Genomic DNA, 14,768 nt, shown 5'->3' on the forward strand with positions numbered 1-14,768 from the left:
GTACAAACACCTATGAAAAAGTCACAGGAACTTCCTACTAAAAGTATAAAATGATGCAGTTACTAGGAAATAAGGTAACCATTGAGACTTTATTATAGGCTGTGAGATCTAACTTCTAAATGTTATAGCTGCTTTATGGCATTAATATGCAAACATGCTAGGAGACACAGAGATGTGTTAAATTATTTCATCATTGAGCAATGGAACACACAGAGTGGAAATTTCAAATGTTGGTTAATACAAAAACAAGTGAAATTTTGGTGTGAAATAAAGGATTAGATTTTCTCATTTGAGAGAGGTGTTCTGTGATCTCGTGAAATTACTGAGCCTCAATTGTGTACAATTAAGATAAAATCCTCTGGAACTTTGGAAAGCATAAACCAGAAAACATGTGATCTCTGTCTCCAATGTTCCCCACATTTCTGCATCAAAACCCAATATGCCCACTGCTACCTTGACACACTTGTCACAAGAAGCAAAACAGAATTCAGAAATGGCTTAGCATAGAGTTCCTCAGAAATACAGAGAGATCCTCTAGGGCTCTCACAGCAGTGGAGAAGCTCTCAGATTATGGAGGTCCTCACCGGGGATGTGGTGGACCTTCACTGGAGCTGAAGGAGAATCCTTGGAGAATCAAGGAGCATGATGTGTTAGAGAGCAGATGTCCCTCTGTGAGAGGGAAAGACATGAAACTAGGCTTCACAAATGAAATTCCATTCAAGGAGAGCTACCTGAACAACACTGTAAGATCTATCTTCCTCCTTCACATTGGGACCTCACCTGTGTCATGTGCTTCACTCCCACCTACCTGAGTGTGAGGCTACTGTCTCCTTTCTCTTCACACCCCACAGCTCCTCCTCTTGCTCCAAAACGATGGCCAGGTCTGGTTTTGACACAATGAGACCTGTTTATCAGAAGAAAGGAATAGAAATACTGCTGGAGATTCTACCTTTCAACTCAGTACTGTACTCAGCAGACAAGAGAGGACATTGAAGAATTCTAACAAATGACTTCTCAAACACTCTTGTGCGAGAAAGAGCCCCTTTAGAACATGCAGGAGGAGTTTCAAATATTCACATCATGACCAGCCTTCCAAATACTACCAATACAATAAGCAGTAAAAGTTGGAGTTTAAGATGTGGGCCATACCGTCTTTTGCCACTCAATGTTTAGAATTGCCATCAATCTACAGAAATGGTGATGGCATCTTAAGAAAGGGAGGCTGAAGCTGAAAAGGAAACCTCATGAAGATATTTCTCTACATCTACAAATCCCCATTTCCTTCCCTTGCTGCAGGGATCTGAATCCCAGTCATACAAAGAGGAAGCTTCCAAGAGACAGTCTTCAAAGGAACGAACAAAACCCGAGCTGGGTTTGGGAAATCTAGAAGGAGATATCCTCACCCAAGAAGAGGAGGTGTCCATAGGTCTCTAACATCACACCCCTGTACAGCTCCCGCTGACTGTGGTTCAAGCATCCCCATTCCTCCTGAGATAATTCTATGGCCACATCCCTGAAGGTCAGGAGTCCCTGAAATAAATACAACAGTCATCCAGTGGCCATTGGCAGTGTTCACAATGGTACCTAAGATGAAAGGGAAATGAATATCATCAGCTAGACTATAAGAACTGACGTTCACCGCCTACCTGCTTGTACCCAATGACTATACTCCCTCATTTTACTTAACCTCTTTCTTCTACTTCTGGCAAAACACCCTGTGGACACAGTCTCCTGTCATGGAAACAGAAAACATTCAACAAAATGGAAGGACAGCCCCAAGGAAGAGCTTGGGCAGGCCACGTTGAGCTTAACCCCTATGCAGATGGATGATGGAGTGAACTCAGGGAGGACAGTTACCTTGACCTCCTTGTAATAGCGAAATCTCCACCCAAGGGGGAAAACAAATCTTATGTAACACACAGCGAATGTATGGAAGTGTCCTCTTAAGGTACGTGTGCCGCCTTATGCCCAGTTCAGGTAAATGACAAGGCTCCACTTCCTAATTGTCCACCCGAATCTTAAATAAAAGGAAATCATCGCCCACCCCCCTTACTCTGTGAGTCTCTCCTTTGAAGGTTATTCCCTCTGATCTCCTTATTGGCTGAAATCAAGCTTCCTGTGTGTGACAACCCCAGCTGCTACACTATGACTCTATTATATTTCAGGATTAAGACACACAAATTTCTCAACTTTTGTATTCTTGTTTTCATTTTCTGAAAATATAAGGCAGTAAATAAAAGGGTATTTCTGTGACAAGACTGTGGAGGAAAATAAAATTTTATTTTGGCATTTTTTTTGTTTTGTTTTTGTCCTTTATCATGTTTTGCTGTTTTCTTTTTCTCTCCACCTGGTGATGAGACTCTTTCAGTGACACAACTTCAAGGGGACAGATGATTCATTCTCCTCAGGGAAACTCCCACGTTTTATCAACTCTAAAGACAGCTGCCTTAGCCTTCCTAACGCCTACTAAATTCCCAACTGACTAATCTTCACTTATAGGTAGGAACCGATTCATCAGGAAGAAGTTACTGAAGTGCAGACCTTCCACTTTAACAACCTTAAAGATGTAAACGTCTACGTTGTTCAAGGGGGGCAATGATGAGGGACGCAAAGTCAAGAGTCGTGTAGCTTCAATTAAATTTCCTTACACTTTGCAACCCAATGACAGGATATGCCCTTCCTCAAGTAAATCATAGCTGCTTTCATACCTTAATGTTTAATTTTTATTAAATACTTGAGACAGGCAGAGTATGACATTCCTTTATCAATGGGCTCCAAAGTGTAAGGAAATTTAATTGAAGCTACACTTCTTTTGCCTTAGTTCTCCCCACCAGAAACGACAAGCAAAGAGAAACGCAGAAGAAAGAAGTTTCCAGCTGAAATGTGATGGCTTCTGCACATCGCTCAGTAAATCTAAGATCCTTAGCAAAGGTCGGGGTGGGGGGGGAGGGGGGAAGGATGAACGTTATAAGGGAGAGATCTGGCAGAGAGAACCAGGCCAGTTAAAGAAGTGAACACGAAGTGTAAGGAAACAAATTGCTATCAGTGCCTAAGACACACCAAAGGACACATGATCCCTGGTGTGTTCTGTTGGCCCCCAAACAGTGAATCTGATAGTCAGTCTAATTATGAGAGAATACAGTGGATTTATACAAACTTCAATCACATATACTTTCAGTAGAGGCTGCTTTGAGATAAACAGGCTTGAGCACCAGGTAGTAGAGGAGTCCACAGGGACCACCTGGCTGAAGAGAGGCAGGCCCAGCAGGTGACCTGCCTCAAAATATGTAGAGGCCATAACTAACTAACAAGTGGGTACTTACACCCAGGCAGAATTACCACATGAGGGCAAATTCCATTAGGTTACCATACATACTCATCTTCCCCCTTCAAAATCAGCCCCAAGTCACTGCTCACAGCAGGAGCCTCTCATCTGCTGTCCTGGCCACCACTCCTTTGGGGTGTTTTCATAAATCTAACGTCTTATTCTGCCACAGATGAATTCTTTTCACCACTCATGTCGTTGGCTTCCACAGGATCATCGGCCCATATTTGGAAGCCCCATCTGAATGGGAGAAACACCACTTTTAGATGACTGTTTCCCTGTCCTGTCATGTCTAGTATATTTTAAAGAGTATCTTTTTCACATTTTACAAAGCAAGACTGCTCTCCCCCTGCTTTTTTACCTTTCCAAGTTATTCAGGCCTCATATCCATTCTCTGGGTTTTTTTGCATTTATTATTTGGTCCAAAAAGTTTGTTTTATTATAACAGAAAGAGAGGACCTGTGGGCACCAAGATCCACAGTGGGGTTGTGAAGAGTGACTATGCAGCCAGGGGAGGGAAAGGCAAAAGGGAGGTCTCCAGAAGGATTCCCATATGTTTAAGAGGACTCCTAAGATACTGGGGGCCTTGTATTTTTCATTTTCTTCATCCTACTCTACAGAGAGGTACTAAATGGGGGAACTAAAGGGGAATGGTTCTCCTTGACTGAAATCCCACCACCAGACCCCATCAGCAACTGGAATCTTGGACTCAACACCTTCCCCTTTGGATCTGTCCTAAAGGGAATGTTTGCAATACTTGCAGGACTTTACCTCAAAATGACAAGTGTTGAAGCCCTAGTGAAAGCCTTGTTTGAGAATGTAGAGAAGATTCCTGTTTATAGGGGAGAAGAGTTCTAAGGACCTAACCTTGAGTATCGTTCCCAAGAAGGTTGTAAAACTTTGTTGAAAACATAAGGCAGAAACACCAAACACAGAGAAACCAACATTTGTGATTTCTAAATGCTTGGAATTTTAGGGGAAAAAGATGACACGGCCTCCGACCTGGAACACCAGGCTTACCTGAGAGCTGGCCACTTCTTCTTCTTTCCCCTTGTCCTCTAGATTTCTTTCTCAGAAGGTATTTGTGAACAAATCACAGCTGCATCAGAAGAAAATGCCCTTAAAGGCACCAACAGAACGTCTTCACCAGAAAAGTGCTCACTGGCAGGCGGGACTTTGGAATGCAGAAGGACAAAACTTCCTGGTTTTTTGTGTCAGGAGCTTTTCAGAAACGGAGACTATGTACTTGGAGCCCAATTCTGAGTTTTTCTTCTATAGTTTCAGTGGCTTCCACTCCCACAGGCACCCGCAAATTCTGCTACAGCATAGGAACAGTGTGCTGTGCAGACCTAATCCTCCCACACTCACGTAGAGGAGTTAACTCTCCTTGAGCAAAAGCCTGCACTCAAATCTCATAAATTAAAGGGAAGCCTTGCCAACTGACTCTGGCCTCAGGGAGAATCACCTGGAGCACTTAATTAAGCGAACACTGTTGTTTCAATCCACACCAATTGACAGAATCTGAGGAGGGGGGCAACAGCAAGGGTCGGTTTTGAAACTCCACACAGGATCCCTTTGGGAACCATTTAGGGAAGTAAGGAAGGCTATGGTTATTATCCAGGTTTAAACCCATTTCTTCGCCAGTGACCAGAGTTTCTGGACATTGGAAAAAAGAGACTTACAAATTTAAGAGCCAAACACACCTTCAGCTCTTTAGCCGACCTTTCCCATGTCTCCCTAATTCCCCATGACAGGGCTCCAAGGAACCACAGGCATCTTCCTATCAACTGGCTTGGAGAAACTACTCTCTGCACTGGGAATAAAACTGTGTGTGTCCTTACAGCTGAGCTACACTTTTAGTGCTCAAACCCAGTGCTACCAGCAGCCCCTGCCTCAGAGAGCTAAAACAGTTTGAAAAATATGGGTCTCCCATAAATAACAATGTGTCCCTGTCTATGAATTTGTTCCTTGTGTTTAGGCCTTTTGAGCATTACACACCCATTTCTCCTTAGTTTTTCTGCCCCAATTCATTTACTGGACTGAGATTTCTTTGAAAAATGTCATGCCAGAAATTCTTTTTCCCGCAAAGGGGAAAATATCTAGATTTTGACAGTAGTTACCACATTTGAAAACAAGGGGAAATAAATGACATTTCAACGTGTTTTCTATGCTCTGTCTCTCATGGCACTTTAGCTGAGGTTAGTGGTACTGATCAAATGATCAGTCCTATTGGAAGAGCTACCAACCTTCTTGTGAGGAAAATGTTCAGCTGATACTGGCACACTCCACAGTGCATCACTCATCAAGCTTCAAATAGATCCGTCAAAATCTCTGCCCTTAGTTAATCATTGCCCCACAAATAAGGAAACCCAACAGGGCACCAAGCACATAATAGAGGAATATAAGGCTTAGGCCCTAGATCAATGGTCATGCTCAAGCCATCTTGGGCCACAGCTGCATCAAAGGCCAGAACTTTGGACCATGGCAGCCATGGGGTCAGGGGCTGGAGAGCATGGGGTGGAGGTCCTGGAGGATAGGAGGTTCCTGGGAAGGAGAGTCCTGGCAAGGGAAGGGGATACTAGTCCCTGTATGACCCCTATTGTACCTGAGAGAAAACCCAAAGGCTGAGGATGGAAGTTTCATTAGGACCCCTGAGCAAAAAATAACATTACTATCTGTCTTTATCTTTTGTTCCCAACATTCATCCACTAGTGATGTCAATTCCCAGTGAAAACTGATTGTTCCCTGAAACACCCATGCAGTCCTTTTCAAAATAGTCCAGGTGATAAGGATAGCCAGTACTTTTTACCTTCAGTTGGGAGGAATGGCAATACACCTGTTGAGTAATGCCTCAGGGTTCCACACAAGGTCCATTCTATATGTGACAACCTTAAATGTTATACTACATGACAGTAAGTTTTCTGCAGGCTCTCCTTTGTTATAGTATGACATAATTTCATTCTCTGCTCCCCTTCTCAAGGTTCTTTGCATGACACCAGCATACACCTGTGAAAACTTGTGGCTTTAAAGAGACATCAGGTGCCCAAAGAAAAATTGCAGTTTGCTCAAAACCAGCTTAGATATTTAAGTCACCTGCTGTCAGAACAAGGACTAGATTTCAAGACATCCTGGAAATCAAAAACCTGAAACTAAGTACCAATTCTGAGACTCTCTGGGACTGTTTGTTCATTTCTGACGTTTGATTCCAAACTTCTCTCTTACAGTTGAAAGTGCACATGCTTTTCTAAAACGGGACAAACCTTACCCAATTATTTGAAAAGAGGGGGACGACACAGTAATTGAGACTTGAATGAAAAGTCTAAATCTATAAAAGCTTCTCAAAGTCAACACCCACAAATCAAGCAACCCAGATAAGAAATGGGCAAAAGACATGAATAGACAGTTTTTGAGAGAAGAAAGCCAGAATGCTAACAGACACATGTAAAGATGTTCAACATCCCTCATCATCATGGCAACAGAAATCAAAACACGGACGAGATACCACTTCCCACCTACCAAAATGGGTAAAATTAACAACACAAGAAACCACAGGGGTTGGTGAGGATGAACAGAAGGGGAACCCTGTTGCACTGTAGGTGGGAAAACAAAGTGGTGCAGCAGCCATTCAGGAGAACAGTATATGGTTTTAAAATAACTAAAAATGGAATTAGAGGTGCTTGGGTGCCTCAGTTGGTGGAGGGTCTAACTCTTGATTTTTCTCAGGTCTTGGTCTCATGGGCATGGCTCAAGCCCCACAAGGGGCTCCAAAGTGAGCATGGAGCCTCTCTTCCTTTCTCTGCTACTCCCCCATTCACACTTGCTCACAATCTCCCTCAAATAAATAAACATTAAAAACAAAGAACAACTTAGTTTCAATCCATGGTGGCCAAAGTAAGATATTTGTATGATTTAACTCTTCCTACATTTCTTAAGACTTTTTTTTTTTTTTTTTTTTTGCAGGCTTGCACATCATCTATACTGGATGATGATCCTTATACCTCATATATTTTGTGTTTAGGACTCATTTATGGTTTTCATGCTTTGTGCATGCACAAGCTGAGGGATCAACCTATTGATAGGAAGTAATCACAAGTAGATAGTGTCCTGAGATAACAGGTACCCCAAACATCCTTGTCCTAGGGAGCATCTTTGCAACTTTCTATACCCTGTCTTCCATCATTACAATTTTTCTCTTTTTCAGTAGGCCACTTGGAAGGAAGTAAACAACTGGGCCTTAATCAAGTCATTTTTCCCAACTGTCAGGACATTTATCCTGAGTGACAATCACTACGTGTTCACGCTCTTCTCCGTAGCCTGGAGAAATTACAAAACCTCCCATCTCATGAGAAAAGTGTAGTCTGTTGTTCTTCCTGTCAACTATATATTCATGCGTCCAAGAGTGTAATGGTCAATTACACATCAGTGACCTTGTAAGTAAAATTGTGACTAAAGTAATCTATTCTAGGGACGTTTGGGTGGCACAAGTCAGTTCAGCCTCAGAGTCTTGATCTTGGCTAAGGTCCTGTTTTCATGGTTTGAGTTCTAGTCCCACATCAGGCTGTGTGCTAAAGGCATGGGATTCTGTCTTCCCTTCCCTGCCTCCTCCCCTTCTTGTGCTCTCTTTCTCACATACACACACACAAAATAAATTAGATAATAAGCTAACCAAAATATATCTATTCTAGTAATAAATAATCCATTACAGGCATGAAATGAACCCTTTTATACTTATCATATAAATAGCTGTTCAAATATGTTGTTAATGGCCCCAGCAATCAGGCCAGAATCTCATCAGTAATATAACAGTTTGTCCTGTAATATTGAAGACATACTTTAAATTATCTTTGAATGTGTATCTTTCAATATGAGAGATTATAGTTGTGCAACATTTATCTGGCCATGAAGTTTGAAGACTGTTGCACAAAGACAGTTCAAAGGTCCTTCAAGAAATAGGGGTAAGGGAAACTGTTTCTGAATTTTAATGTGATTGACCACAGGTGAAGGTGTAGGGAAAGCTAGGTTTTAGGGAATGCAGACATTTGAGACCAAGTGTTGAACATTGTGCCTTGTGTCCTAGGAGAAATGTTGACGTCTTGATAGATGAAATGCTCAAGGAAATCCATTAGCATATTTAAGTGTTTTCAGTCATAAGTGTAATAGTGAACTGCCTGAGACAGAAGAAAATGTAGGTGGATGTGTCAGCTGATACATATAAAAAGAATGCTTGTAGGTAGTCAATAATGAATAGACATTTCCAGGCTGAGGCACTGAAATAGATAGGTGTGCTGAAGTTCACTTGGTCTATATTGAGCTTCGATGTCAATTGATTCTTTTGAAAAGAAACAGGTTACAAGGATAGTCTTTCCAGTCTCAATATTCTTAAAAATGTTAGTTTATTGATTTTGAGAGAGAGAGAATGGGATAGTGAGAGAGAGAGAGAGAGAGAGCAAGTGAGAACCAGGGGGGGCAGAGAGAGAGGGACAAAGAGAATCCCAAACAGGCTCTGTGCTGTCAGAGCAGAGCCTGATGTGGGGCTTGCTCTCACAATCCCTGATCTTACAAACAAAATCAAGAGATGCTCAACCAACTGAACCACCCAGTCTCATGTCATCTTCTTAGTTCAGCCTGAACAACTGGAAAGGGACAGGAATTCTGAAACCCCCAAAGGGGATAGGACATTCTTGCTCCATGGGAGTTTCAGGAGCCAACCCATTCATCACCCTGTTTTCTATTTCTGAACATCTAGAGGTCAGTCAAGTGTTAAAAAGTAAATATACATAGACTTTGTGAAATGGAAAGAGGACCCAGCAGTGCCTTCAACTGTCTCTCTTTTGACCTTCGTCTGTCCTTTCTAGCTGATTCCATTCTTCTTTCCAGGTCAGCATTTAGCTCAGGAAGAAGCCCCAGCAGGCAAACCATCGCAGGATGGGAAAGGAAACTACCCCCTCCAGCAACAGGCACTGCCCTGAGCCAGCAAGACCCCACAGGCCTCATAGCAATGCAGTGATTGGCCTGACCTTCACCACCTGCATGTACACCACCCTTCGTCCTACATTTTCTTTTTTTTTTTTTTTTTTAATTTTTTTTTCAACGTATATTTATTTTTGGGACAGAGAGAGACAGAGCATGAACGGGGGAGGGGCAGAGAGAGAGGGAGACACAGAATCAGAAACTGGCTCCAGGCTCTGAGCCATCAGCCCAGAGCCTGACGCGGGGCTCGAACTCCCGGACCGCGAGATCGTGACCTGGCCGAAGTCGGACGCTTAACCGACTGCGCCACCCAGGCGCCCCCTACATTTTCTTTATATAAACCTGGAAGGATTTTCAGCAGGTTGGGGACAGTGTTTGAGATGTTGGTCACCTCTCTTCTCAGTGTTGGCCTCCGTGAAGAAAATCTCCTTCTTGTTTTATCAACATTCATCTCGCCGGTGTTCTTGCCGACTCGGGGGGTCCCACACAGACCGGGTTTGGCCACTTACCACTGACAAAATCCAAAGGCAGAGAGATGAGAGGTGGCAAAACACGAGAGGAAGTTATATCAGGGAGGCTGACACTGCAAAGATGGCTGAATAACGTCTCAAGGACTGTCTCCAAAGTCCTGGATACACTTCCAGGTGTATGGAAGGGAAAAGGGGAGAGGTGGGTGGAGGGGCAAAAGGAGTCAGGACCTGCAGGTAGACAGTGAAGTCTGTCATTGTCCTGGAGTCAATCCAGGGTGGGGTCTTTCTGCTCAGGGCAGTCCTTGAGGCTTGAGGGGTAGTTCCAGTTCCCCTGAGGGATATTTTGTCTTCAGGGTCTTCCACCTGAGCCAGGAGACAAGCTGGAAGGAACCTAGTGAGGAAGTTTGAGGTCAAAATTGAGGCAGCAAAAGTCCTCCGTCTTGCCCTTGGATTTGGTCAGCCATGAGTGGCAGAACTGGGTCTGTGGGGGCCACTGGAAACAGGTGCTCCTGTACCCTTGGGTTCTGCTTACAAAGTCATTACCACAATCTATCCAATAAAGATATCCCTCATCTCCCATTGTTAATATGTGTGTGTGTGTACATGTGTGTGTTGAGAACACTCCCGATAGCCTCTCTTAGCAAATCTCAAGGGTACAATACACTAGTACTAACTATACTAACTGAGGTGTAACATTCACTGCTCACACATCCTGCATTAGTAGTGCTTTTTGCCATTTGACCAACATGTAAACATTTCCCCCATCCTTAGCCCCTGGCAACAAACTTGCTAATCTTTAATAATTTTGCCATTTTTAAGATTTGCGTGTATGTGATTTCATACAGTATATATTTTTCTGTATGTGGTTTGTTTCACTTAACAAAATATCCTCTATCAACCTCTAAGTTGCTGGCAATGGAAAAATGTCCTTCTTTCCTGAGGCTGATACATATACCAAGAATAAATTAGATGAGGGACCTCTACTAGGAAGGAGTTAATAACAGAGATGAACATTTAATTTTTATTTTATTTTTTAATAGTTTATTGATTTATTCCAGAGAGACAGAGAGAGAATGATCAGGGGTGGAGCAGATAGGGAGACAGAGGATCTGAAGTGGGCTCTGTGCTGACAGCAGAGAGCCCGATGTGGGGCTCAAACTAACCAACTGCTAGTTCATGACCTAAGCCAAGGAGGGACACTTAACTGAGCCATTCAGGTGCCCCCAGCGATGAACCATTTATAAAGAGTTATCTGCGTGGCAGTGCAAACATGTTTGATACACATTTGCTCTTTCCTTTTTCATTGAATGTAGATATACTTCCTCCTTCTTGAGTTGTAAAGCCCCACCCCCTTTCCTTCATTCCAAATGGCATATAAGCATCGATTGCCTGTCTTTGAGCCTCAAATCTTTGAGGTTCCCATCATCAAGAAATTATTTTTTTTCTCTTTTGAACCTGCCTGATGTCAGTTTAATCGTTAGGCTGGCCAAAGAATAGAGCACAGATGAAGGAAAATGTTTCCTTCTCATACACATTCATCCTGTTTTTGAAAACTGACTTCTGTTCTTCAGAGCTAAAATATAATGTGAGACAAGAATTGTTTTTGTGCTACAAACATTGGTCATCATATTTCCAGTTTGGTACTCTTTGGTTAAAAGAAAAGGGGGGGGGGGTGGTTCAGAAGGAATGATGGGCGGTTTCCCCAAGAGAAAAAAGGTTACTAAGTTTAATAGGAAGCCTTGCTGATGTTTTAATGCCACCATTTTGAATTGTTCAACTTTTTGCTTTTAAGTGGTTTCAGTTTCAGGCAGCAGCACAACTGTCTTAGATCACTCTATATTTTACTGTGAGAAACCACTCAATATTTTCTAGAATGGCCAAAATAAGGAAAAGAGGAGAACACCAAATTTCAGTGAAAATAATGAGGAATTAGAAATCTCAAATATTCCTGGAAGGAGTTAAAAAATGCATTCAGTTGGGAAAACTGTTTAGCAGTGACTTAGGAAAGTAAACTTTGCTACTGAATGGGAGCATTTTACCATTCCAAAATGTGTCTCTTTGGCATAAGGATTACTTTAAAGGAGCAGACAAAGGAAAAGGTCTGAAACCCTTTTGAAAGAGGCATTTGCATGTATAAGGGAAAGCTCCCTGTGGAAGGGTGTCTCCCACTGCATAGAAGAAAGAGGGGGGATGTGTAAATCCCCAGAAACTCTGATCAGTGGAGAAGGCATGGATTTCAATCTGGACAACCACCATAGCTATGATCGTGCTTTTTGTCTGGTCACCTTCCCAAATACTTCCCAATAGGATCACTTGTGGAATTTCAAAAAATGATCATATCGCCCCCTCCCCCCCCCACCAGATTCTGTCAATCAATGTTTGTTGAAACAATGGTGTTGTTTTAATTAAGTGCTCCAGGTGATTCTAAGGGAATCCAGGATGAAGCACAAAGGTTTCCCAATAATTTAGGAGGGGTGAGTGCAGGCTTTGGCTCTAGGAGAGGTGCCAGGGTCTCCTCTATAGGAGTTGGAGAGGATCAAGGCCATGTAACAAAGTGTGTGTATGGTGTAGCAGCATTTGTGGGGTGTAGTGGCATCTGTGGGAAGAGAAGCATCTGTGGAAAGGAGAAGAGGAAAACTCAGAGGTTGGCATCCAATTAGGAGCTCAAAAGGTTCTGAATAGCTTTTTACGCAAAGGAGTAGGAAGTTGGGCCTTTTCTACATTTCAAAGTCTGGCCTGCAGGTGATCAGTTTACAGGTGTAGAGGCTGTGTTAGTGGCTTGGAAGACATTTTCTGCGGATGCAGCTGTGAGATCTCCAGCAAAATCTTCAGAGAAGAAACCCAGGGGACGAGGTGAAAGAAGAAATGGCCAGTTCTCAGGTAAGCTGTGCATCTGAGGGCAGAGACCGTGCCCTGTGTTTCTCTTGAAGGCCCATGCAAACTGAAATCACAAGTGTTGCTTTTTCTAGTTCTGAGATTTCTGCTTTATTTTTTCACCCAAGTTTTAACCTTTTCAGATGAAACTCAAGATTAGGTTTGTAGAACACTCTTCCCTTGTATCGCTGAGCCTTCTCCCCCTTCTCCAACTCCAAATTAAAGTTCTGCAAGTATTGAAAATATTCCCTTTGTGAACGATCCACAGGGGAAGGCGTTGAGTCCAAGATTCCTGTTGCTGGTGGAGTCTGGTCCTGCATAGCACTCAAGGAAAACAGTTCCCATTTAGGTCAGATCTGGATGCTTTATCACCTCTCTGGAGACCAGGAGGAAGAAAATGCACAAATACACAGGATGGATATGAGGCCCGGATTAACTCCAAAGTTGTCAGATAAAAGGAAGACTCTTGCTGCTTAGAATGTGAAAAAGATACCCCATTTTCAGGTTGTTTCATTCCAATTTCATTTCAATTTATTTCATTAGGTAGATTTACCGAGTGATATGCAGAAACCATCCCATTTCAACTGGAACAATCTTTCTTCTGGCAAAGTTTCTCTTTGCCTGTAGTTTCTGATGAAAGGAACAGAGGCAAAAGAATTGTCGATAGGATTAAATTTTCTTACAGTTTGCCACCCATTGATAAACACTAGATATAGGCAAAGTATGACATTGCTCAAGGAATTCACAATTGCCTTCATGTGAATGCTTTGCCAGAGGCAAAAGGGAAGCTCAGCTTGAGAAGAGCCAGACTGTCAGTATCCTGTAAGTCTTCTTGACTATCTGAAAATGCTTTAGAAACTTCTTTTATCTCTATGCCTCCAACTTAAAGCATACCAGCAGTGTCTCCTCAAATCCTACTACAGCCCTTGGCGCCCACAATTCCTCTCCCTGTGCTTTCATGAAAACAGCGTTTTTGACCAAAGAGGTCTCCAGAATCCTTTCTTGACCACTTGTTCCCAACCCACATCCCACCCGTTGCCCCTGGACAATGAAGGCTCTCACATTTGTGTAGTAGAGATAATGACTTCTGGGAGTGGAGGTTCTAAATCACCCGGACTTCCATCCTGTAGATTCTTAGTTTACTCCACATTCTTGATGCAAATCTATTCTTCTATTCAGTTTGTATTTTCTGAACAAGAAAAGAAGAATCCCATAGTTTACATGCTTGCACCTTCGAATCCTGAAACAGAATAGAGCAGAAATGAGGATTGAAACAAAAGCTTTCAATGAAACAGTATATGGTGGGATCATCAAGCACAATGGTCAAGAAACAATTCTGGAGATGTTGGATGATGCAAGATAGCTTTTTGGAGTCGCACAGAGACTGGACCTGTGGGCAGAGAGAGCCATACAGTGGCTTCATGAAGCTTATATGTCCTGGGGGGGAGGGGAGCTGCACGAAGTATTAGATCACAAATGTTCCTTTTATTTTTTTTTAAGTTTATTTACTTATTTTGAGAAGGAGACAGAGCATGTGAGGGGGGGAACGGGGAAAAATTGGGAGAGAAAGAGAATCACAAGCAGGCTCCACATACTCGGCAGCATGGAGCCCTACTGGGGGCTCAAACTCATGAACTGTGAGATCATGACCGAAACCACAACCAAGATACAGAGGCTTAACCCGCTGAGCAAATCAGGAGGCCCTTCCTTTGAATTTCTGAGTGTAAAACTGCTTCTGCAGGATTTCTCTGGTGATTACCATTCAGTTCAACGTTACTTATGGAGATGTATAGGCAGTCAGGAGACCCCTTAAGAATGTAGAAACCAGCACTTACTTGATGCTTAGTAAAACTGCAGGCTCTAGGTCAGCCTTCTCTGGTGAAGGTGCACATTTTCCTGTTTGTATCCCTCATCATACTAGATTTAGAAATAATAGCTGGTTTATGTATATCACTCAATGTGTTTGTGTTGACAGTGTGAATAAAAGACCTAAGCATCATTATCCAAAACTAGATTTATGAGTGTAATATCATTGAAGATGTTTCTTAGTTTCCACGACCATTTTCTGCTCTTCCCTTGTTTTCTGTAGTTTGTGTGAGAGACGGGGAGATCGAGAGAACAAGTGGAGA

The 14,768-nt window shown here is 42.7% G+C and overlaps 2 protein-coding genes across 2 annotated transcripts in view; one reads left to right on the forward strand and one right to left on the reverse strand.

The window, feature by feature from the left end:
• Positions 1 to 728: 728 nt before the first annotated feature.
• LOC115502197 (putative protein ZNF720) lies at positions 729 to 5,621 on the reverse strand. The gene is made up of 4 exons (XM_030297376.1): positions 5,572 to 5,621; positions 4,346 to 4,391; positions 1,404 to 1,530; positions 729 to 904 (listed from the first exon to the last, which is right to left on the reverse strand). Exons 1-4 carry the CDS (start codon positions 5,619 to 5,621, stop codon positions 795 to 797), a joined length of 333 nt encoding a protein of 110 aa, XP_030153236.1. The 3' UTR covers positions 729 to 794.
• Positions 5,622 to 5,806: 185 nt separating this feature from the next.
• LOC115502707 (zinc finger protein 345-like) overlaps positions 5,807 to 14,768 on the forward strand; it is a 34,942-nt gene continuing 25,980 nt past the window's right edge. Inside the window, exon 1 of the mRNA XM_032591302.1 lies at positions 5,807 to 5,887. Coding sequence (XP_032447193.1) covers positions 5,807 to 5,887 — 81 coding nt within the window. The remainder of the gene's footprint in view (positions 5,888 to 14,768) is intronic.

This window comes from Lynx canadensis, chromosome E2 (genome assembly GCF_007474595.2).
Source record: "Lynx canadensis isolate LIC74 chromosome E2, mLynCan4.pri.v2, whole genome shotgun sequence".
NCBI classification, from domain to species: Eukaryota; Metazoa; Chordata; class Mammalia; order Carnivora; family Felidae; genus Lynx; species Lynx canadensis.

Coding starts and splice junctions, on each gene's coding strand:
- LOC115502197 (XM_030297376.1), bottom strand. CDS start 5,621: ATGCACTGTGGAGTGTGCCAGTATCAGCTGAACATTTTCCTCACAAGA. Junction 1,531..4,345: donor AAGAAGTGGCCAGCTCTCAG/GTAAGCCTGGTG, acceptor TATTTATTTCAG/GGACTCCTGACCTTCAGGGA. Junction 905..1,403: donor TGGACACCTCCTCTTCTTGG/GTGAGGATATCT, acceptor TCTGATAAACAG/GTCTCATTGTGTCAAAACCA.